This window comes from Pristis pectinata, chromosome 6, assembly GCF_009764475.1.
Source record: "Pristis pectinata isolate sPriPec2 chromosome 6, sPriPec2.1.pri, whole genome shotgun sequence".
Taxonomy (NCBI): Eukaryota; Metazoa; Chordata; class Chondrichthyes; order Rhinopristiformes; family Pristidae; genus Pristis; species Pristis pectinata.
In genome coordinates, this window is record NC_067410.1 from 63,109,572 (window position 1) to 63,134,612 (window position 25,041).

The 25,041-nt window shown below is 41.8% G+C and overlaps 1 protein-coding gene across 1 annotated transcript in view; it reads right to left on the reverse strand.

The window, feature by feature from the left end:
- klhl6 (kelch-like family member 6) overlaps positions 1-24,818 on the reverse strand; it is a 39,591-nt gene extending 14,773 nt beyond the window's left edge. The window contains exons 1-3 of the mRNA XM_052017991.1: positions 24,496-24,818; positions 13,852-14,017; positions 3,632-4,081 (exon numbers count right to left, since the gene is read on the reverse strand). Of these exons, the coding sequence (XP_051873951.1) occupies positions 3,632-4,081; positions 13,852-14,017; positions 24,496-24,755 (876 nt within the window). The 5' untranslated portion in view covers positions 24,756-24,818. The remainder of the gene's footprint in view (positions 1-3,631; positions 4,082-13,851; positions 14,018-24,495) is intronic.
- Positions 24,819-25,041: the final 223 nt, after the last annotated feature.

Consider the following 25,041-nt stretch of genomic DNA (forward strand, 5'->3'; position numbering starts at 1 on the left):
TTATTAGGGAATAGGGGTGGGCAGAGGCCAGTCTGAGAAAAAAACTTTCATTGACATCAATATTTAAGCAGTTGCAGGACCCTGACGTTCAACTTCTGCAGAGGGAGAAATTATTTAATTTCTCTCTCTCTCTCTCTCTCTCTCTCTCTCTTTTCCTCCCTCTTTCTCTCTTTTCCTCCCTCTCTCTCACTCTCTCTCTTTTCCTCCCTCTCTCCATCTGCCTGTCATAGTGATTATAGATTGTGGTGGCAGAGTGACCTGGGTTCAATCCTGATCTCGGGTGCTGTCTGTGTGGGTCTCCTCCAGGTGCTCTGGTTTCCTCCCATATCCCAAGGATATGGGCTGATAGGTTAGTTGGTCATGAAAAATTACCCTCAGTGCATGTGGGTGGTGGATCCCATGGGAAGTTAGTGGGAACGAGCAGAGAAAAGTTCAGAGGAAAGATTAATGGGGGAATGAGATCACTATGTGAATTAGCATAGACTTGATGGGCTCACCAGCTTCCTCCTATGTCGTAAGGAAGTATGGGCTTCCTATACAAGACTGTCTGTTGGCTGATTTAAATGTGATCGTATTCATTTTAGGGTTTTGTCTGGTCCTGGTAGTGCTAATATAGAGGATTTATATGTTTTATGGTTACTTCTGGTTTAGAGCTTTTCTGGTTTTAAAATACTGCTGGTTTCAAGACCTTGTTAGTTTATAGAGCAGTTTGAATCAGTCATTATGGATGCTTTATTATATAGCTCACAGCACTGGATTAAAAGCAGGTATTGATACATCGTGAAACCAGACATAATATCCCAGAAGGACACAATGGAGTCTGCTCATGCAATGGCAGGGCTGATGTATGGGAGAAGGGAGATATGGGTTGATGTGGAGTCAGAATCCACCAAACAAGTGTTTTAAGAACGGAACCATGTTGAGATTCATTTAAACTTATGAATATTGCTGCTATCATGCCACCAATTGTTTTGTCACTTAGCAGTAGATTTTGAGCTTAAGGGCTCACATCCCATGTAGCTTGTAATCCTGCCTCACCTGCTTCTGACAGCAGTAGCAACTTGGCTAACTGGATGAGTAGTAAACAAGATGAGAAAATAACTTGAGGTTTGCCATGGTACAATAGGACAAATTAGTTGAAGCATATCTTCCCTGGAAAAATAAGTTACAGGGTAAGTTGGCAGAACAATGGAGATCTTTCGCAATAGGATAAACTAGTTAAAGGCAGTTTTCTTTGGGAAAATAGGTTAAAGGGTAATTCAGTAGATCAGCAGCGATAGACACTTAAGGAGCTATTTCATAAATCTCAGTGAAGGCATATTCCAATGAGGAAGAAAGCTTAAATGAGAAAGAATGGGTATCAAATTGAAAGAAAAGGCATACATTATTAAGAATATTAGTAGTAGCCAAAGGATTGGGAAATGTTTAGAAATCAACAAAGGATGACCAAAAAAAAGTGAAAAGATAGAGCAGCAAACAATATAAAAACAGACAATAAAAGTTTCTACAAGAATATGAAAAAGTGAGTAGCAAAATGTTTGTCCCTTACAGGATAAGATTGGGGAATTAATAATGGGACATAGAGAAAGGCAGAGAATCCAAATATTTTGGATCAATCTTCACTGCAGAAGACACTAAAACATCCCAATAATAATATATTCAAGAGGCTATTGGGAGGGAGGAAATTAAAACAATCTCTATCACTTGAGAAAAAAACACAAGGCAAATTATTGTAGGCTAAAGCCAACAAGTTCCCAGGACCCAATGAAAATAAAAAAAAACTGCAGGTGGATAACACAAGGGGGCATAATTTTAATGTGATTGGAGGAAGGTATTGGGGGGATGTCAGAGGTAAGTTGTTTACACAGAGAGTCGTGGGTGCGTGGAATGAACTGTTGGCAGAGGTTGTGGGGCAGGTACATTAGGGACATTTAAGAGACTCTTAGATAGCCACATGAATGATAGAAAAATGGAGGGCTATGTGGGAGGGAAGGGTTAGATAGATCTTAGAGCAGGATAAAATGTTGGCACAACATTGTGGGCTGAAGGGCCTGTACTGCGTTGTAATGTTTTATGTTCTATGTTCTATGTTCTATGCTGGAAATCTGAAATAAAAGCAGAAAATGCTGGAAAAATTCAGCAGGTCAGAGAGTATCTGTGGAAAGAGAAACAGTTAATTGAAACGTTATTTCTCTTTCCACAGAAGTTGCCTCACCTGCTTCTTTTTTTCTTTTATCGCTAAGAGCTGATGGCCTATATCCTAAAGTGTTGAAAGGAAATAGATTCTTCATTTTTAATCTACTAAAATTCCCTGGATTCTGGAGAGGTCCCAGAGGATTGGAAAAATGTAAATGTAACACCAATATTCATGAAGGAGGGAGATATAAAGTAGAAAACTATAGATCAATTAGCATAACATCTCTCATTGGTAAAATTTTGAAATCCATTCATAAGGAAGTAACAGCAGAACATTTAGAAAATTATAAGACAAATAAGCAGAGTCAACACAATTTTATGAGAAAGATATTGTGTTTAATAAATTTTCAAAAGCTCTTTGAGGATGTAATAATCAGGATGGGTAAGGGGGATAAAGTAGATGTAGTGTGTTTGTATTTCCGGAAGGCATTTGATGAGGTGCTATATAAAGGTTCCTCTCGGGATAGGAGAGCACCAAATGGAATAGAGAGTAGATTGGCTGGCTGGCAGAAAACAGAGAGTTGGGGTAAATGACTCATTTTCTAGTTTGGCAATTAGCAATTAGTGGGACGCCATAGGGATCTGTGCTGGAGCTTCAACTGTTTGTAATCTATATTCACTTGGATGAAGGGACTGAGTACAATATAGTTACATTTGCTGGTGATACAGCAAAGGTTGGCCTTTGTCACAAGGAAAAACAACAGGGAAGTTTAATTGCAACCTGACAGGGCACTGATGTCACCTCACCTGAAGTACTGCTTATTATTGCATTCTGCGAGCAAAATACCATGTCCTACATGTAAAAATAGGGTAGGATATGAACTGTCAACAATACTACTCCCTCAGGCAATGGAACATACTTCCTTTAACCTTACTTTTTATGTAATTTTACACTTATCCAAAATTCTTATTTGAGTCTCCATCATCTAATATACCTCATCTTGCTAAACTAAACTGATTCCCAGTCCGACAACATTTCAATTTTAAAATTTTTCATATTCCTCCACCATAGCCATCTAGAGCTGGGCTCATAACCTTGACCGACAGTGCAGTGAAGCACTGAGGGAGTGATGCACAATCACAGATGACATCTTTCCTGTGGGACATTAAGCCAAGTGCTTGTCTGCTCTCTTGGGTGAACATAAATTATCCTACTGAATTACTTCTAAGAACAGCAGTGAAAATCTCCCTTTGCTTCTGATCAATGCTCATCCTCAGCTAACACTATTCCAAGCAATTTCGTTGTGGTCATACTGTCTGTGGCATTTCCCACAATGACACCAGTGCCTCATGTTGACTGTAAAAGACTTGGGAAATCCTGAAGTCTGCTGTACAAGTCAAAATCTTTTGTTTTCCAGATCCATAGCCACCAATACAAAGCAGAACAATGTGAAAACCAGGTTAGAATGACTGAATATGTGCTGTAGGTTCCAACCTCATTGCCCGATAGGTGGTACATCCTGGCTTCTTGCAACAGATGGAATACATCAGGGCTTTTCCAAATAAGTTCGTCACCTTCTACCCACTCCACAAAGTACCAAGGGTCCAGGAGGGGTAGGCGGACTTGCCTCAGCACCTGGCACAGCTGGTGCTGCCTCTCAGACTCTCGGTAACGCACCCAACGCATCACTGTCTCAAACACTTGTTCCTCCTCTGTGACACAGAGCTCATCACTTCCAAGAATTTCTGACAGGATCTCTGCAGGTAGCTCCAGAAATTCCTCATGAGTCAACACTTGGGGGAAGTTCTGCACAATATAGTTCTGCACGCATTTCCTTAGTCTGTCCAGGGAGTGAGTGTCAGCCAGCCTAAGGATGCCCACACAGTTGTCTGGGTGCAGAGCCTCACTGAGGAAGTTGACACAGGCATCCACCATCCGCAGGAACTGGAGGAGAAAAAGACAAACAGTCAGCAGACATGCAAGAATGCACCTCCCTCTGTCCCTTAACATTTTTTGTTCCTACTACAACTCCCTCCCCTTTATCTGCTGATTCTCACTGGGCTTGGCACTGCAAGTACTGATAATCCTTGCATTTTGTCATTCTTCATGTGTGAGCCTGAATAAAGCACATAAGAAACAAGTAGGCCATGTGACCCCTTAAATATGCTCAACCAATCAATACATTCATGGCCAATTTGACCTTAGCTTCACCTCTAATACCTTGCCTGTTCCCCATAATGTTGGATTTCCCCTAAAGTTCCAAAAATTTATCTCTCACAGGCCTTGAATATAATCAATAATTCAGATCTCTTAACTCTATTGAGTAGAAAACTCCAAATATTCGTGACTCTTAGAGAAGAAATTCCCCTCACCTCTGAATCAGTGACCCCTTTTTTAATGAAATTATACTCCCCATTTGTAGATACCCCCAGGAGGGGAACACTTGCCAGCATATTGCTGTCAAACCCTCTGAGAAATTTATTTGATATTATCCTTTCTCAACCCTCTAAACTCAAATGAAAGTAAGCCCAACCTGCTCAATCATTCCACATAAGACAACCTCATTACCCCAGGAAGCAACCTAGTGAACCTTCTCTGAACTGCATTCAATGCAATAATATCCCACCATAAATAAGGAGACCAAAAGTGCATGCAATACCTATGCCAAGTACTTCTCTACATTTGTACTCCATTCATCTTGCAACAAGGGCAAACATTCCATCTGCCACAGTGGTCTTCAGAGAGTGCAGTCCTCAGAGTGTGGACTTCAGTGGGTAATGTTTATTATAATACAGTACAGGTGGTAAGGTACTGAAAATATATCAAAAAAGAAAATAACTAATTGCATAAAATAATTAAGTGGAATCACAGTGTCATACAGCTCAGAAACAGGCTCTTCAGCCCAACTCATCCATGCTGACCAAGATGCCTATCAATGCTCATCCCATTTTCCTGCATTTGAGTCATATCCTTCTATGTTTTTATTATCCATGTATCAAAATACTTTTTAAATGCTATGACTGTACCTGCCTCTACCACCTTCTCTGGCAGCTTGTTCTATATGTCCACCACTCTATGTGAAAAGCTTGCCACTCAGGTCCCATTTAAAACATTTTTCCTCTCACCTTAAACCTATGTCCTTTAGTTTCAGACTCCCCTACCCTTGGAAAAAGTCTGTGACTATCCATCTTCTCTTTGCCCTCATGATTTTATAAACCTCTAAAAGGTCACCTCTCAGCCTCCTGCACTCCAGTGAGAACAATCTCAGCCTATTCAATCTCTCCTTGCAAAGAAAGCCCTCCATTCCAGGAAACATCCCGGGGAATCTCTTCTGCATTCTTTCTAATACTACCACATCCTTTCTCTAGTGTGATGACCAGAAATGCACGCAGCATTCCAAGTGTGGCTTAATCAATGTCTTGTACAGCTGCAGCATGATGTCCCAACTATTATACTCAATACCCCTGTATAAAGGCAAGTGAGCTAAACACCTTCTTCACTACCCTATCCACCTGTGTTGCCATTTTCAGGGAGCTATGAACTTGCACCCCAAGATCCCTCTGTACATCAACGCTTCTAAGGTCCCTCTTTACTGTATATGTCCGCCCAGTATTAGATGACTCAAAGTACATCACCTCACACTTGTCTGGATTAAATTCCATCTGCAACCACCCTGTTCAACTTGCCAACTGATCTATATTCCTTTGTATTCTTAGGCAACCATCCTCACTATCTATAGTTCCACCAATCTTTGTGTTGTCAGCAAACTTACTTATCAGGCCATAGACATTGGAATTTAACTGGAGATGGAACTTAATCCAGATGCTGCCTGACCCACTGAGTTCCTCAGCAGATTATGTGTTTCTCCAGATTGGTATTGGTATTGGTATTGCTATTGATTTATTATTGTCATTTGTACCAAGGTACAGTCAAAAACTTGCCTTGCATACCGTTCGTACAGATCAATTCATTATGCACTGAGGTAGTACAGGGTAAAAACAATTACAGAATACAGAGTAAAGTGTCACAGTTACAGGTAAATGCATTGCAGGTGGACAGTAAAGTGCAAGGTCATAACAAGGTAGATTGTAAGGTCAAGAGTCCGTCTCATCGTATAAGGGAACCATTCAATAGACTTATCACAGTAGGATAGAAGCTGTCCTTGAGCCTGGTGGTATGTGCCCTCAGGCTCCTGTATCTTCTGCCTGATGGGAGAGGCAAGAAGAAAGAATAACCCGGGTGGGTGGGGTCTTTGATTATGCTGGCTGCTTCCCCAAGACAGCAAGAAGTATAGACAGAGTCCATGGAGGGGAGATTGGTTTCCGTGATGCGCTGGGCTGTGTCCACAACTCTCTGCAGTCTCTTGAGGTCCTGGGCACAGCAGTTACCATACCAATCCATGATGCATCCAGATAGGATGCTTTCTATGGTGCATTGATAAAAATTGGTGAGTGGCAAATGGGACGTGCCAAATTTCTTTAGCCTCCTGAGGAAGTGGAGGTGCTGGTGAGCTTTCTTGGCCATGGCATCTACGTGTTTGGTCCAGGACAGGCTATTGGTAATGTTCACTCCAAGGAACTTGAAGCTCTCAACCCTCTCGACCTCAGCAGCATTGATGTAGACAGGTGCATGTACACCACCCCCTTTCCTGAAGTCAGTGACCAGCACTGTTGTTTTGCTGACATTGAGGGAAAGGTTGTTGTCATGACACCATATCACTAGGCTCCCTATCTCCTTCTTATACTCCGACTCTTTGCTATTTGAGATACGACCCAATACGGTGGTACTGTCTGCAGACTTGTAGATGGAGTTAGAGCAGAATCTGGCCGCACATTCATGAGTACATAGGGAGTAGAGGGCTGAGGACGCAGCCTTGTTGGGCACCAGTGTTGAGAATAATCGTACTGGAGGTTTTGCTGCCTATCCTCAAAGATTGCGGTCTGTTGGTCAAAAAGTCAAGGATCCATTTGCAGAGAGAGGTGTTTAGTTCCAGGTCTTGGAGTTTGGTGATGAGTTTGCTTGGGATTATAGTATTGAAGGCAGAGCTGTAGTCAATAAACAATAGTCTAATGTAGGTGCCTTTACTGTCCAGATGCTCCAGAGCTGAGTGTAGGGCCAGGGAAATGGCGTCCACTACAGACCTGTTTTGGTGGTAGGCGAATTGCAGTGGATCAAGGTTGTCTGGGATGCTGGAGTTAATGCATGCCATGACCAGCTTCTCGAAGCACTTCATGATGGTGGATGTCAGAACCACCAGTCGGTAGCCATTAAGGCATATTACTTTATTTTTCTTAGGTACCAGGATGATAATGGTCTTCTTAAAACAGGTAGGAACCTCAGATTGAAGCAGGAAGAGGTTAAGTATGTCTGCAAATACCCCCGTCAACTGATCAGCACAAAATCTGAGCACACGGCCAGGGACACCATCTGGGCCAGATGCTTTCCTCGGGTTCACTCTCCGGAAGACTGATCTTACATCCTCAACAGTGACCACATGTTCATTTGCATTGGAGACTGTCAGGGTGGGTGGTGACAATCCACTCCCCTTCTGTTCAAAATGTGCATAGAATGCATTAAGCTCATCAGGAACGGATGTGCTGTTGTTAACTATGCTGCCCGATTTTGTTTTGTAGCCCATTATAGCATGGAAGCCCTGCCACAACTAACGGCTGGTCTGGGACTCTATTTTGAACCGGTATTGTCTCTTGGCATTCCTGATTGCTTTCCAGAGGTCGTATCTCGATTTCTTGTAAAGGTCAGGGTCACCTGATTTGAATGCAGCAGTCCAGCATCTGCAGTCTCTTGTATATCTACAGACATTCTCATCAAGTCACTTATATATATCACAAACAACAAAGATCCCAGCACTGATCCCTATGGTACACCACTGCGTACAGACTTCCAGTCAGAAAAACAACCCTCAACCACTACCCTCTGCCTCCTATCACCAAGCTAATTTTGAATCCAGTTTGCCAAAACACCTTGTATCCCATGTGCCCTCACATTCTGAACTCCTGGACTTGTCAATTAATATCAAGGATGGCAGGCCAGGTGATGTGTCATGATGTTGTTGGCAGAATCTTAGATGGTGATGAGGAGGTATACAGGAGGGAGATAGATCTGCTGGTTGAGTGGTGTCACAACAACAACCTCACACTCAATGTCAGCAAGACCAAGAAATTGATTGTGGATTTCAGGAAGGGGAGGTCGGGAGAACACACACCACTCTTCATTGAGGGGTCAGGAGTGGAAAGGGTGAGAAGCTTCAAGTTCCTGGGTGTCAACATCTCAGAGGATCTATCTTGGGCCCAACACATTGATGCAATCGTGAAGAAGGCACACCAGCAGCAGAAGCAGGAGTTTGAGGAGATTTGGTAAGTCACCAAAGACTCCTGCAAATTTCTACAGATGTAGAAATCCACTGATACTATCACTGATAATGCACAGTTGCATCACCACCTGGTATGGAGGCTTCCAGTGTGCAGGATCAAAAGAGGTTGCAGAGGGTTGTAGACTCAACCAGCTCCATCACTGAGGACATCTTCAAGAGGTGGTACCTCAAGAAGGCAGCATCTGTCATTAAGGACCCTCACCACCTGGGACATGCCCTCTTCACATTACTACCATCAGGGAGGAGGTACAGGAGCCTGAAGACCCACACTCAATGTTTCAGGAACAGCTTCTTCCCCTCTGCCATCAGATTTCTGAACGGTCCATGAACCCATGAACACTACCTCATTATTACTCTTTTGCACTATTTATTTAATTCTGTAACTTATGGTAATTTTTATGTCTTTATGTCTTGCACTGTACTGCTGCTGCAAAATAATAAATTTCATGACATATGTTAGTGATAATAAACCTGATTCTGATGACTGCAGTATGTGGGAGCTCCTAGACAATTACAAATTCATCTGCATTCGTTGTTTGATGTGAAGGCTCGAGGTTACAAAAATAAAAGGACAAAGAGTACAAAACTAAAGGTTGTACATCTGAATGCATAAAGCATTCAAAATAAAATAAAAAAGGAACAGTGAAAGAGGTGCACAGTGGTACAGTTGGTAGAGCTGCTGCCTCACAGTGCTAGAGACCCAGGTTCAAATCTGACCTCGGGTCCTGTCTTTGTGGAGTTTGCACGTTCTCCCTGTGACTGTGTCTGTGACTGTGGCTTCCTCTGGGTGCTCCAGTCTCCTCCCGCATCCCAAAGATGTGTGAGTTGAAAGGTTAACTGGCCATTGTAAGTTGCTCCAAGTGTGTAGGTGAGTGGTAGAATCTGGAGGGAGGGGGTGGGTGGGGGCATTTGGTATGGTTGATAGGAATGTGGGATATTAATATAGAATTAGTTTAAAATGGGAGATGGAAGGTCGGCTCAGACTCAGTGGGCTGAAGGCCCTGTTACCCTACTGTCTCTTTCAAATGACTCAAAATAACAGCAATCATAAGGGCATACAGCAGAGCAAGCTGAAGTGAATTGGCAAATTATGTTAAGGGATTGTGTCAGTCAGCCCCCAAGATTCAATGGTAGACATTTAAGAGGATCTTTCAGAATACACAGAATAATAAAAAGAAAAATTCCCAGCAGAGGATCCACCATTTGTGGTTAACTACAAAAAATAAAGGTATTATCTAACTTAAAGAAAATGCATGTAATGGAGCAAAGACAAGTGACAGATTAGATTGGATAGAATATAAAAAAAACAGTGAATATCTGAAAGATTAATAATGACTGAAAAAATTAAGAAGTGAAATAAGATGAAAATAGCAGAATTGTATAAACAGAGATGCAAGAGGGAAAATAGGATTAATGTGGATGGGATCTTGATGATCAGTGTGGATGGAGTAGGCCAAAGAGCCTGTTTCCATGCTGTATGGTTCTATGATGTAGCACGAGTTTCTATACAGTATTTACAAAAAAAAAGGAAACAAAGTGAGCATTAGTCTTGTAGAGAAACTGGGAATTAATACTGGAAAATAAGAAGGCGGCAGGTGAATGAAATGGGTATTTGGCACCAGTCCACTCTAGAAGATACGAGTGACATCTCAGAAATAGTTGTAACTTGGGGGATTTGAAGGGAGAGAGGAATTCAAGTAAACCACAATCACCGGGGAGTGATATAGGGTAAATTTTTGGAGCTGCAGCTCACAAGTCTTTGGACCCTGATGGACTTCATCCTAGAGTCTTAGTAGTGACCGGTGAGATAGTTGATATGTTGATTTTAATTTTGCAAAATTGCTTAGATTCAGGGAAGGCTAATGGAAATTAGCAAATGTAACTCCTTCATTCAAAATGGGAAGGAGACAGATAGCAGGGAACTACAGGCAGTGTACGAAAGAGAGTTGGAAAATGACCCAGAGAAGAGCATATAAGAAAAATGTGGAAGAAAATCTAGGAGCAGTGAACATAACATATAATGATTAAGAATGAAATTGAACAGGTCACAGTTTGGTGAAAAAGCCAGGGAATGAAGATGAAGCTCAAGCAAATAAAGTGGTAAAAATATTGACAAAGAGGCAGGACAGCATTTGAATAAAATGCAATAATGAAAATAAGTTGGGTTTAGGATAAATATTTTCCTCTAAAAAGGGACAAACCAAGAATCAGAAGCCATGATCTACTAACAAGCATAAAACTGAATCTAAAAAATAATGCATAAATAATGCATAATGTATAAAACAATAAGGGAAAGAATGACAAAATACGATGCAATTAGTTTAAAATACTATAAAATTATTACTGAAAGCATGGAGAAAAATTTTTAAAAAACTAATAGAACTGTGAGAATGCAGCTCAGGACTTACTTTAGACCAGTGATAGGATCTTCAAAATTATTATAAAACTAGATTGGTGACTAGTGGTGTTCCGCAGGGATCTGTTCTGGAACCCCTGCTCTTTGTGATTTTGATAAATGACTTGGATGAGGATGTGGAAGGGTGGGTTAGTAAGTTTGCTGATGATACAAAAGTTGGTGGTGTTGTGGATAATGCAGAAGGTTGCTGTAGATTACAACAGGATATTGATAGAATGCAGAGCTGGGCTAGGAAGTGGCAGATGGAGTTCAACCTGGAGAAGTGTGAAGTGATGCACTTTGGGAGATCGAATTTGAAGGCAGAATACAAAGTCAATGGCAGGACTCTTAGCAGTATAGAGGAACAGAGGGATCTTGGGGTCCACGTCCGTAGATCCCTCAAGGTTGCTGTGCAGGTTGATAGGGTTGTTAAGAAGGTGTATGGAGTGTTGGCCTTCATTAGTCGGGGTATTGAGTTCAAGAGCCACGAGGTGATGTTGCAGCTCTATAGAACTCTGTTCAGACCACACTTGGAGTATTGTGTTCAGTTCTGGTCGCCTCATTATAGAAAGGATGTGGAAGCTTTAGAGAGGATGCAGAGGAGATTTACCAGGATGTTGCCTGGATTGGAGAGCATGTCTTATGAGGATAGGTTGAGTGAGCTAGGGCTCTTCTCTATGGAGAGAAGGAGGATGAGAGGGGACTTGATAGAGGTGTACAAGATGATAAGAGGCATAGATCGAGTGCACAGTCAGAGACTTTTTCCCAGGGCAACAATGGCTAACACGAAGGGACATAATTTTAGGGTGATTGGAGGAAGTATAAGGCGGATGTCAGGGGTAAGTTTTTTTACACGGAGAGTGGTGGGTGCATGGAATGCACTGCCAGCAGAGGTTGTAGGGGCAGATGCATTAGAGACATTTAAGAGACTCTTAGATAGACACATGAATGATAGAAAAATAAGGGGCTATGTGGGAGGGAAGGGTTAGATAGATCTTAGGGCAGGATAAAATGTCGGCACAACATTGTGGGCCAAAAGGCCTGTACTGTGCTGTTCTAGATGTTGGATATAGAAAAACTGATTTTCAAGAGGATGTATAAAAATAATAGCAAGTGACGGAGAGTGGTGATAATGTGCATCTAGTTGCCTCATGAAGTAGCTGAAGTTGGTACATTGATGCAATTAAGGGGATGAGAAAGAAGAGAACAGGTGAACTTGAGCCATGGATAGGAGAAAGTTAGAGCTAGAGGGAACTTCTTTGGGATGTAATATAGCTGGGCCAAATGACCTGATTCTGCACAAAAGATCACTGTAGACTTCAAAATGAAGAAAATTACTGCAGAGGCAGAGAGATGTACTGATGTGTAAACCACATCATCCTCCTGTTTACAGACTCATCAGGACATGTGCATCTTCAAACCTTCAGAGATACCAGCTGCAAAGTACAAACAACCGAAAAGTAACAAACAAGTTGACTTCCCAAGAGAGTAGGGGACCCAGACACTTGCTCCTTCAGCGGAGAGACAGCTAACTTTAGGGAAGTGTGAGACAGATGAAAGCTGTGGAACAGTTTCAGATCAAATCAGGTGATGATAAGTACATGGAAATGTTTATCATTCCATTATATGTGATGTGTTTTATGGTTCCTCATTCGGAAAAGCATTGCACAATTTGTGGTTTGATGCAAATAATTCAGGCTGAATCAATAGTTCCATGCACAGGTTGCAATCATATGCAAACAAAAACTATTTCCCTACAATTCCAGAGCCAATGACTGTAAGTGGGAATGGGTTGCAAGTGGGCAGGTCCATCAACATGTCCACACCACACACCCTCCAGTCATTTGTGAAGATCAGCAGGGTTAGCCCTCTAACAGCCTATGCTCTCTCACGCCTTTTGGGTATTAACCTCTGCTCATAGCACAGCTGATAGTTATCAGCCACTGCTCTGCATGAGCAGCCATCAGCAACTAAAATCAAATAGCTGGACCTACTGTCTGTATAGCTAGAACTGTGGCATACCCTGCTATTTTAGAGGATCCTTTTGGCCAGTGAAATTCTCTCAGGTGGTTGATTAAGAGTTTTTTTAACTTAGATACCGTTTTTATCTATATGTGCAAGTTGCCTGCAAATGTGCACAGTACTAGCCACAACCTTAAACCAGTGATGGGAGAGAAAAATTGAATGACATGAATGAGTCAATTAAAAGTGAGCAGATAAAATACGGTTGCTTTGGAAGACTACAGGAAAAGGATCTAACCTTGTGGTTGGTCTTTGTGTGGGGGAGGAATGAAGGCTAAATAGAAAGGAACTTAAAGGCAGGTAGGTGTTTGCCAACAAACAGCAGGACTGAACTGAATAATGGCTGGTAAGTTAATTGAGGTTACAGAATCTGCTTGTACAGAATGTGATCCAGTTTACCACGGCATTGTAATATCTCAATGGGCAGCCCAGTGGTGCAACTGGTAGAGCTGCAGCTACATGGATCCAAGTCCCAGGTTCAATCCTAACCTCCAATGCTGTCCAAATGGAGTTTACATGTTCTCCCAATAACTGTGTGGGTTTCCTCTACTTTTTCTTCTCGCATCCCAAAAGCATGCAGGTAGGTGGGTTATTTGGCCACTATAAATTGTTTGGACAACTGGCAGAATTTGGAGGAAGTTGATGAGAATTTGGGGAGAATGAAATGTAAATTGGTGCTTGATGGTCAGCAAGGACTCAGTGGGCTGAAGGGCCTGTTTCCCTGCAGTGTGACTGTGAATGGAAAAAGACTCAGGACAAGACACTAGATCAGTACTGCAACAAGAGTGCAAAAAGATGCAGCCACTTTTGGATCAGGATGACTTATGCATAAAACACATGTCCCTGTGTGTGGCAGCAGACGAGACAGAAATTGCTCCTTCCAGTAAAGGTTTTATCATTTCTCACCTGAAATAGACTGGCAGCCTCCAAAATTCTCTGGACATTCTGTTTGGTGATGTGGACTTTGCTGGTGTAGGTATAATCCAATAATGTCTCCATGGTACTGGCATCGACCCCTTTAATCACTATCTTGTCTTCATGTTTTTCTTTGAGATCATTACAAAACATTGCCCTGAGAGAGAAGGGAAATCTCACATAAGATTCACTATCTTTTTCTTCTCTGCCTGTTCTGTATTTCCTGTTGTTGAAACTAGATCACCCACTGTATGTTGTTGCAGACTTGGTTATAAATTGTTCTATCAACATCATTTAATTTCACCCCATAGTCTTGTAGAGTCAAGCACCATGAAAACAGCCTTCCACACTAATGAATTTTCCCTCTTGGATCTCTTTTTTATCACATTTTATGCTTTTCTTATCTTATATTCTAATTCTTTCTTCCTTATTAATCTTTTAGACATTGTTCGCTGTCTTTTACATTCTGTCCAATATGACGTGTCACTTATCTTTCCTCAATTATATGGATTTTCTTTAATTCCAATAATCTGTCAACCAATCAGATAAATGCAGAGCACAAGAGGTGACTGTTAAGGCCAGTGTGCCTCTGCCAGTTCTTTGAAAACAGCTCTTGAAATTGGTTCCACTTCCCCTATGTTTTCCCCAATTATGCATCCAATTCCCTTCTTAAAGCTAGATTGTTGATAAAAAAAAATTATAACTTCATCTTTGTGAGGTTTTTTTTGCCATTTCCTTCTCTTGTTATTGATTATCTTGCCAGAGGTAACAGTTTCTCCCCATTCAATCAAAATCTAATGATTTTGAACTCATCTGTTAGATCTCCCTTTAACTGCAGCTCTCAGGAGAATAATTCCCAACCTCTCGATCTCATCACACCTTCCTGTTATTTTGGCAAATCTTCAATGCAACCTTTCCAAGGCTGCAATGCTCAAATGCAATACTATTTGGAGGAAGTGAAGCCATAACCATTTAACTCCCTTCCTCCTTTGAAAATGTAAGTCATCCACAGTCCCTAGAAGCCAAGAAGGAGTTGGTGTTAAGTGGCTATAAGAACAGAATGACTCTGTAGTAAACTAATCACTTTTTCAAGGAATGACTTTGATGGAGCTTCATTAGGTCAGGTTCAGCAGCTAAAAAGTGAATCATTGCACATTTGAGAATTGGGAAACTATCATGAGACTCGTACTGAGAACTATCATTTATTTTGAGGTGCAGTCTTCATGATTCAACAATCACTCTGCTTTTATCAGTACATAATTTATTGGCATATTTTCCAATAAATAATATGAAGGGTTTGTAACAATCCAACCCTCTTGAGCTCCAAAGTACTACCAAGTTCAAACCTAATTTATTCCACCTTTTGCCAAATGAGTATGTGTTGGATGTTAGTGCACAGTAAAAGTTTCAACTGAAGACAGAAGACACCAGATGCTGGGATCTGGAATAAAACACAAACTGCTGGAGGAACTCAGCAGGTCAGGCAGCATCTGCGGTGGGAAATGGACAGTCAACGTTTTGGGTCAAGTGGACTCAAATGAGGTCAACAGCCTCTTTGCCTTATAATCACTAAGAGAAATGCTGCTGCCATTGTGAAAGGGGCCATTCACTGAGAGACCACTTGTTTCTGCTCATGTCCTTTTTTACTAAATCAGTAGCATAAAGACCTAATGTCCACTTTAAATGGGAGCTGATCTGTACCTTTATCAGGTAGACCCATTCCATAAGCAATAGAGCTGAATTGCCTTGTCTCTTGGCCCCACCAAGCTGATCTGGGAGACTGTCATACCTGACCCTTACCCTTGACGATCATGGTGCCATTGCACTTCCCTGGATGAGTTATAAAGGAACAGGAGAAGGCCTTACAACAATCCACACTGATCAATATAATTGATCAAATTCCTCTAATCCATTTTCCCCATACCCCTTGATCCCCAAAATAAACTCAGTAGGGGAGTGTGCACAGTCCTCTGAGATGGAAAGTTCCAAAAATTCAGAAACCTCTGTGTAAATTTTCCACATGGCCAACCCCCTCCCTTGAGACCAGCACAACCAATTCTAGACTCTCAGCCACAAACTGACAATCATGTGAGGCTCTAAAGAATTTTACCCAGAGAATATAGACATATTCTATTCAATCTCTCTTCCTAGAACAACCTTCTTAACCCTGGAATCAATCAATAAAACTTTGTAACATGACCTTAAATCACATGTATTCTTCCACGTAAGATGACAAAAACTGCACACTGTGCTCAAGTCTCATCTCACCAAAGCCCTATAATTGGAACAAGACTTGTTTACTATTAAACTCCTACCCCTTTTGCATAAAGGTTAACATACACTTCCTAATTGCTTGCTGCAATTATATATTAATGTTCTTTCATTCCTGAATAAGAGCACCCTTCTTAATTAGTCTCACTGCTTTTCCTAATTTCACATTTGCCCCACACTGTGCTCCATCTGTCACCTTTTTGTCCCACAGCCTGCTCAGCAAAGAGTTGAGACGGAAAATCATGGCCATCCTCTGCAGGGGTACAGGCAACTAGATCCCAAATATCAAACTGAGGCCCTTGGATCACATAAGTTTCTGGCAAAGGTGGTTAGGGTGAGATCTTCCAAACTTAGGGATCAAAGGATGGCTGTGTGTCAGAGGTTGAAGGTTAAACACAATCTTCTTGAGAATCAGACTGCCGTCAGTTTATTAACTCTCCTGGGCAATGGTCCACTTTCACTGGGTGGTGTAGATATGTTATGCTCCTACTGAACCTCCCTATAAAATGCTGCTGCTTATTTTTATAGAAAATCACAGAACAGATAGGTATTTAGGCGCGCAGGAGAGTTAAGATACACATGGCCCCTGTAGCACTTCACTCCTGGCCAGTTCCTGGCCGATGCTGCTTGGGAATTCATTGGCAGAATTCTCCTTGACACTAGCTGGGAATCATGGCCAAGAAAAGTAAACCAATACAAGTGCTTTGTCATATTCACAAAAGTAATCATGTCCCTGTTAGTGTCAGTTGGTATTTGACTTCAGATTAGGACATCTCAATTTCAACCACTTTGCTGAAGTGATATTTCTGTGTGGAAATAGCAAGTTATGCTCTGATATATACTTAAGGGAAAAAGATATTCCCATCCCAAGAGTTGCCAGTATCCCATCTCTCTCCACAATTAACTCCAGTCTCCAGTTACTCCAAAGACTGGGAAGAGCATTAAGCACCCCACCCACCCTGAGTTGGAGCCTCTTTCCAATGGACTAGCCACCACACACACTGCCTGCACTCCACTGTCTTCCAGAACCCATATAATTGTGGACCCAATCCTGCTCCAGGCCTCCAAGTAAGATGACTGCAGAGTAAGCCAATATGCATGAGCACTCTGCTTGAAGTATACCACCCATCACTCACTTCCCAGGGGTAGCTGGGTCAGCTCCATGGTACCGGAACGCTGAGTGATTGCCCTCAACTCCCACTGGATGGTGATCTGACCCATCCTGCGTCATGTGTCAGATTACTGCGTGACTCTGCCATCAGTGTGGCTATTGAACATCACCACTCCTGGCCAGCTGCAACCAATCGCATGAATTGCATCTGGTAATGCAGTCAATCAGTTGCTCCATGCCTAAGACCATGGAACAGCTACATTTACTGGTGTTGAAAAGCAAAAACTTGCAGATTCTAGAAATCTGAAGTAAAATAAGCAAATACTGGAAACAGTCAACAGGTGACAGAGTTAATGTTTCAGGTCAAAGGCCCTTCATCTGAAGAGGTGTGATGCAGGATAGTTAACCTGAAAGATTAATTCTGTCACTCTTTTTACTGATGCTGCCTGATCTGCTGAGTGTTTCCAACATTTTCTGCTTTTGTTTGAATTTACAGGAAACTGGATGGTCTGCCTTCTGAATTGCTACTTGGTGCAACAGCCAAAACTGGACCGTCTTGGTAAAAAAAATTATTCTCTCTTCATTAGCAGAGCCTGAGCTGCAGGGCATGTCATACAGCCCTGCGTTTTGCAATTTCTTATGCTCCCTTGTTTGTGTTCTCACTTTCTAATTGATCATATTTCATAGCTTTTGTTCATTATCTTCCCTATTGGCCCATTAATTTATCAACCAAATGAAATTATCCCCATGGCAACCCTGGATTAACTCTGTTTCTCTTTCTACAGATGCTGCCTGATCAGCTGAGTATTTCCAGCAATTTCTGTTTTTTTTTAATTTCGGATTTCTAATATCTTAATTTTTATATGGTAATGATCTAGATAGATGGCTACCTGAAGAGGTGATGGAAGTAGAAACGCTCATTACATTTAAAGAATACTTAGAAGTTTGCTTAAAGAATTGTAAACTGTGGGGTAATGGACCAAGTATTGGAAGGTGGGATTAGGTTGAGTAACTGTTCTTTACTGGCATTTCAATGAGGGTTGAAATGCCCTCAATGGCCTTCTTGTGTTGTAAACCTTCTATGATTCTATAAATTCTTTTACACCCTCCTGAGACAGCAGTCAGCATTTCACCCAAAAACCTGTCTTCTCAGGCAGGCGGTCAGGTCCAGGATGACTTGCTTCAAATGGGCACTGAGGAGGTGGATGAGTTCTAAGCAGGCTCTGCCATAGGTGGGGCAGGTGTTGCACTATGGGGTGGATGTGCTGTTTGGGATGTTGTGCACTCCTTCTTCTGTTTGCCTCCCCGTGTTCCCACCATGAGACTCAAGATGATCTGTGCCTTCTCATAATGCTTCTGCTTGACTGGAGCAGTTATGGACCAGTGACTCCCATGAGTTGGTGAGAATGTCATATTTTTCACAAAGACTTTGAGGGTATACCTGAGGAATTTTCCCAATTCTTCTGAAGATCCCTTCCCATGCTTGAGCTTGGAGTCGAGGGCTTTTTTTAAAATCTGGTGTCAGGCCTGCAGACACTGTGGCCCATCAATGGAGCTGGTAGAATGTGATCAGGGTCTCAGTGCTGAGTGTATTGGCCTGGGTGAGGATGCTGACATTGGTTTGCCAGTAGATTTGGAGGATTTTGCAAAAGTAGTATTGGTGGTATTTCTCCACTGCTAGAGGTGCGAACTGCAAGTTGTCCATGACTCTAAGGCATGCAGAGGGGTGAGGAATCACTACCACTCAGTAAATTAGGAACTTGATGGTGGGTTTGATATCTTACTCTTTGCACCGATTGATCCATGAAAAACAGAAGGTTGTGCTGATGCACCAGAGACAGTGATTAACTTGAATCATCAATGCCTGCTCTTATTGAGAAATGGGTTCAGAGAAATGGAAAGCAATCTTTATTTTTTAGGGTCTCACCATGGATCTTGATCATTGGGAAGGGTGGAGGGGCAGTGTTGTGTGGAAAGGCTGGATTGGTAGAGGACCTTTGCCTTCAAGATATTAAGTGTAAGGCCCATCCTCTTGTATGCTTAAATGAAGGAGTCGACATTGACATGGAGCTTGGCCTCCATCTGTGCACATCCATAACTCTGTTGTAATTCGATGTCTGGTTCTGAAGTGGAGACAATGAAGGTTGAACAGTTTTCTCCAGTCTCATTTATTTTAATTTTGCATACTAGCATCTTATGTGGGAAAATCCAAATCCACAGCATTCACTGTTTCTCCCTTATCTATTCTACCAGTTACACCCTCAAAAAACTGCAGGTTAGTCGAGCACAATTTCCCTGTTGAAATTCTTTTTTCACACAGTAGACTCTAGCAGTTTTCCTAGTTATTTATGTTAGTCCAACTAGTCTGTGGTTCCCTGTTTTCTCTCTTCCTCCTTTTTTAAACATTGCGGTTATGTCTGTCGCCCTCATTTCTGCAGGAACTGTTCCAAATTCTATAGATTTTTGTAAGATGACGAGCAATGATCCATTGTTTCTATGGCTACCTCTTTTAATATTCTGGGATGCAGATTATCAGGCCTAGAGTTTTTGTGCCAGTAATATCTTAAGCATTTTTGTTTTACCAAGTCTGATTTCTTTTAATCCCACCTTTGTATCAACTCTTGGTTGCTTAGCATTACTTGCGTCATCTCCCATGAAGACAGAGCCAAATTCTTTATTTAATTCTCCACCTATTCTTTGTTTCCCTCTATAAATTCTACTGTTTCTTACTGGAAGGAACTTACATTTGTCTTCACAAATCTTTTGTTTTCTTTTTGTGTACTTGTAGAAGATTTTGTGGTCTGCTTTTGTGTTCCTTGCAGGTTTAGTCTCATATTTTTACTCCTTTAATCAATCCCTTGGCCTTTTCTTGTTTGCTGAATTCTAAACTGCTCCCAATTCTCAGGCATGATATTTTTCAGGCAACTTTTTATAACCCCTCCGGGTCAGGCAGCATCTGTGGAAGGAAATGGACAGTAAACATTTCAAGTTGAGCTCTTCATCTGAGAAAGGATCTCAACCTGAAACATCGACTGTCCATTTCCCTCCACAGATGCTGCCTGACTTGCTGAGTTCCTCCAGCATCTTGTTTGTTGCTCCAGATTTGCAGTATCTGGAGTCTCTCATGTTTCTCTTACCTAACTCCCCTTTGGATCTAATACTGTTCTTAACTTCTTTTCTTAGCCATGGTTGCTTTTCCTTCTGTGTTTATGAAATGAAGTTCCTGGTTTCATTTCTTAAACATTAACCATTGCTTCCTCTGTGACCTGTAACCAAACTGTTTTCTTAAACAAGGCCCTACTCCTTCACCAAGCCCTCTTCTGAGGACCACAGAATCGTACAGCACAGAAATAGGCCCTTTCAGCCCATCTCAACCATGCTGACTGTGCTGCCTATCGATCCTAATCCCATTTGTTCGCATTAGGCACATATCCCTCTATGCTTTTCTTACCCAAGTACCTGTCCGAATGCCTTTTAAATACTGTTATTGTATCTGCCTCTACCATCTCCTCTGGCAGCTTCTTCCAGATAACCATCAAACTCTGTTTGAAAAACTTACCCCTCAGAGCTCCTTGAAATTTCTCCCCTCTTATCTTAAATCTGCACCCTCTATTCCTACCCTGCCGTGGGAAAAAGACTCTGACTCTCTATCTTTTCTATACCCCTCATAATTTTATAAACCTCTATAAGGTCACCCCAGAACCTCCTACGTTACTATGAGAATAAACCCAGTCTATGCAACCCCTCCTTATGACCACAGCTTTCAGGCAACATCCTGGTGAATCTCTACTGCAGTCTCTCTATTGCTGCCATATCCATCCTGTAGTTGTGATGATCACAACTGTCCACAATACTCCAAGTCTTCTCCAATTTGACCCCTGCTATAAACACAAAGTTACCAGTGTTAGCTGTGACTTGGCATTCACATGCTTGCCTGTGAGTCTGAGCATTTTGGGTTGTACTTCATAGGCTGATGCACGTGACTGAGGCTGACCCTTAGCCAGAACTGTTAGAGTTGATCCCCTTCTGATGTGATGTTACATCTTTCAGGCAAAATAAAAGAAAGCAAGACACTGCTTAAAGAGCAATGGAGTTTTTCTTGTAGTACTGGACAATGTTTATTCCCCAACCAGATTCACTGAAACAAACTGTCAGACCGCTATCAAAATTCTGTTTGTGGGATCTTGCAACAATGATTCCTACATGACAATACTACTTACATTGGCAGAACAGTGCTTTAGGACAGTTTGGGATCTTCTCTCAGGTACCCAGAAGTGAATCACTCTACCCATAGTGGGTCCAAGCACTATCATTCTCGACACAGCAAGCCACAGGGAGTCACTCCCTACAAAATGACCTAGGGAGAGGTCAAACTCCCCATGGTGATATACAGAGAGTCACTCTCCTTGGTAGTCCATAGTGAATCACCATCCCCACTGTTACAGTGACCTGCGGGGAGCTGCGTGTAGATATCAGGCTGGTTCAGCAGTACCACTTATTTCTCAGTCAAAGGATAATGGTTTAAACCTCAGTTCCATCTTGGCACATAGTCTAACCTTAAACTTCAGCACAAAGATCACAATAAACAGCTGGGGAGAGGGATGATATACCACTTCAAGTTGTATTCTGGGATAAATGTCACTGAGGAGGCTCTGAACACCACAGATAGTGAAGCTGCAACAGAGCAGCCTTGTAAAGCTATCAACCTGCTTGCCATGACAAAACTCTGGCTGAGAATGCCAAACTACCTGGAGGCATCAATCGCAAGTACCCAGCCCTGCAGCTTGCTCATCTCTGCTAGAGTGAGGGGATTGATAGATGGAATGCTTGTAACCTTGTATAAGAACAAGAGGGGCCATAGCAATTGTAGCAATTCTCTGATGGGTATCGGGGAAGGGGTGGGGGGGAGGGGGGAGAATTATTTGCCTGTATTGCTCTGGCCGCGTCGTGATTCAATGAATGAATCCCAGACCAGGTTTAGAACTGTGAGATCCACAAGTGATATGATCTTAGTTTGGCAGTTTAGATGGACAAGGAAGAGCATTATAAATTGCTTTTATTGATCTCACCAGGACATTTGATTATGTGAACATGGATGTTTTATTTGAATCGCTGAAGAAACCTAGCTACCCACTGAATCTGCTAAGTGTGTTCTACTCCTTTGAAGACAACAAGAGGAGTAAGATCATCTATAACGATGCAACATCAGAAACCTCCAAGCTGCACAACAAGATCAAATGGACTTGTGTTTTGGAGCCAACACATATTGGTATATTTTTCTCACTGTTGCTGATATATGCCTTCAGCTCATCCAGAGCTGTTGGAAAACTGTTGAGCCCTCTGCACCTGAGGATCAAGGCAGGGGTGTGCCAAATCCTCATCAGGGAGTTAGTCCATGCCATACTAATGACCACCTCCAGCCGTTAATAGACAGGCCAACTCATGCCTGTATAGAGCTTGGATTGGCTATCAGCATCTCTTCAAAAAAAACCTTAAGTGAGATACAAAGATACCAAAACAAACAAGTACAGGATTTCTGTTATCAGTTGGGACCTCTGGAGGTTTTCTGTTGAAGAGGGCTAGTAGAGACAGGAGATTCAGCTGGCTAGGAAGAGGACACCTAGAGAACAGGCCAACAGATTTTGCACCTTCTCAGTCCACCTTCACCTGCAGTTAATGAAGCAGAGACTGTCAGTCTAGTGAGGTTTCTGAACTACACCGAACAATGTTCAGTACAAAGTTGATCACCAAGGCACAAGCTATTATTTCACAGGACAGAAAGTCGCCACAAAATATACTTCTACACTATACTGGGAGGAAGTGCTACATGGTCAGATGTGATAATTTTCAGGTGAAATATTTATCTTCATTTACTTTAATAGTTCAAAGGTGTTCTCCTGGACGGGCAATATTCATCCTTTAACCAGTACCAGGAAAGCCATTTTAACTTGGCAGGATAGTCTATAACTGGTGAAACTAAGTCAGCTGTCTTTTGTACTACACTCCTGGAAATGAGGTAATACATATGTCACCCAGCCTAAAAATTATCCGCCTGAAAGTGGTCATGATCCGCCAGCTGTTTCTGTGAACTTGCTGTATGCAAATTACCTACTGTGATTTCTTACCTAACTATCATGACTACACTGAAAACAATCTGTTGGTTTGCATGTACATATGAAAGTTTTGATAATATGAAAGATGTTGTGTAGTTTTTATCCTTTAAAATGTTGAATCTGATGATAAGGTGTATGCTGATTCATACTTAGGCTGGAAGGTGAGACGAGGTTGTACAGCTCCTTTTCCCTAGTCCAGGCACGATGGGCCAAATGGCTTCCTCCCATGCCATATATTTTCACTGGGAAGATTTTCTAAGATTTCACTTTCTTATCATTTAGAATATTTAACTGGATTTTTATTTACTTGAGCTGTTATGGAATTTTGTGGCTCATTGTTAAATTTGTTCTCATCACGTAGCTTGGGATGTTCTTACCATATTATTGGGGTGTTAGATTAATACAAGTTGTTGTTCATTTGAGTTAACCTACTTCATGGGAGACTTTTCTTGGGTTAGTTGAAAACTAACATATGTTAGGACTCAAAGAAAAGGGGAACAGCAATTTTGTTCACATTCTTATTTTTTTCCTGGGGTACTTGCAATAGCGACAAGATCTTTACACCATTTCCTCATACACCTCTCTTCTTGTATTTCCCCCATCTGCTGTCTTAACAGTTGCAGATCCACAGTCATTGCACGTAAGAGGAAACCACAGTGAGGTGGCAGGATCAATCAGCTGACACAAGCCTTATATAACAAGATTGGTAATTTAACCATCAACAAGATGAACAGGGAGGCATTGGAAGATTGTTATTGAATACTTATTTGCCTCTTTTTTAAACCTACAAAATCTAACCCCCAATAAAAATTTCCCATGGAACATGTTAACTCAAATGAACAAAGACTTGCATTTATGTAACACTTCTGACACAGTAAAAACATCCTAAGGTATTTCACAAGCACAAATTTAACAACGATTTACTTAATGCAATACTAGGTCAGGTAAGCAAAAGTTTGATCAAAACTGGAGGTTCAAATGAGCTTCTTAAAGGAGGAGAGCATGGCAAAGGGTTTTATGGAGTAAATTCCAGAGTGAGAATCCTCTGCAGCTGAAGGCTTGGTTGCAATGGCGAAGCAAAGGAACTATCAAACATGCCAGCCACCAGAACAAAGAAAGGTTTGTTTATCTTTTGCCTACCTGAAGTAACTGCTCGCTGCAGCCAAGACCACCCTGTGACAGGAGAACTCCCTGCTGTCCACACACAGCACAACATCTGTCAGGGACCTCTCCAGCCTCAGATTCTCCAAGCCACTGTGTAGGACAGCAGAGAGCCCGCTGTCGTCAAATGTCACCTTCCCATCGGACACGGTCCCCGTCAGTTGTTCAACATCCTGGGCTTGTTTTGCAGCTTGGTGGCTGTGGGTCTGGTCTGTACTGTTTTCTACTATGTCTGCCATTTTGCGTACAACTACTGTCTGATTTATTCCACTGAATGTAGCTGCGTTTTAAGACTTCAGAGCTAGTTGAATGTTGGCCTTTAACGGATTTCCTGTTCATGACTTGCTTCTTATCAGAGACCAACACACATGCGGAACAGGAAAAGCTGCACTTTCTCATTTTTTTCTCCATGTCATTAACCTGCTTTTGTTTTTGCATTGAGTTTAGTTAGCCCAGACAATGTGACAAAATCATCCTGGCTGTGCCTCTTTTGTGCGAATTGAATTCGAATGTGATTAATGGTTC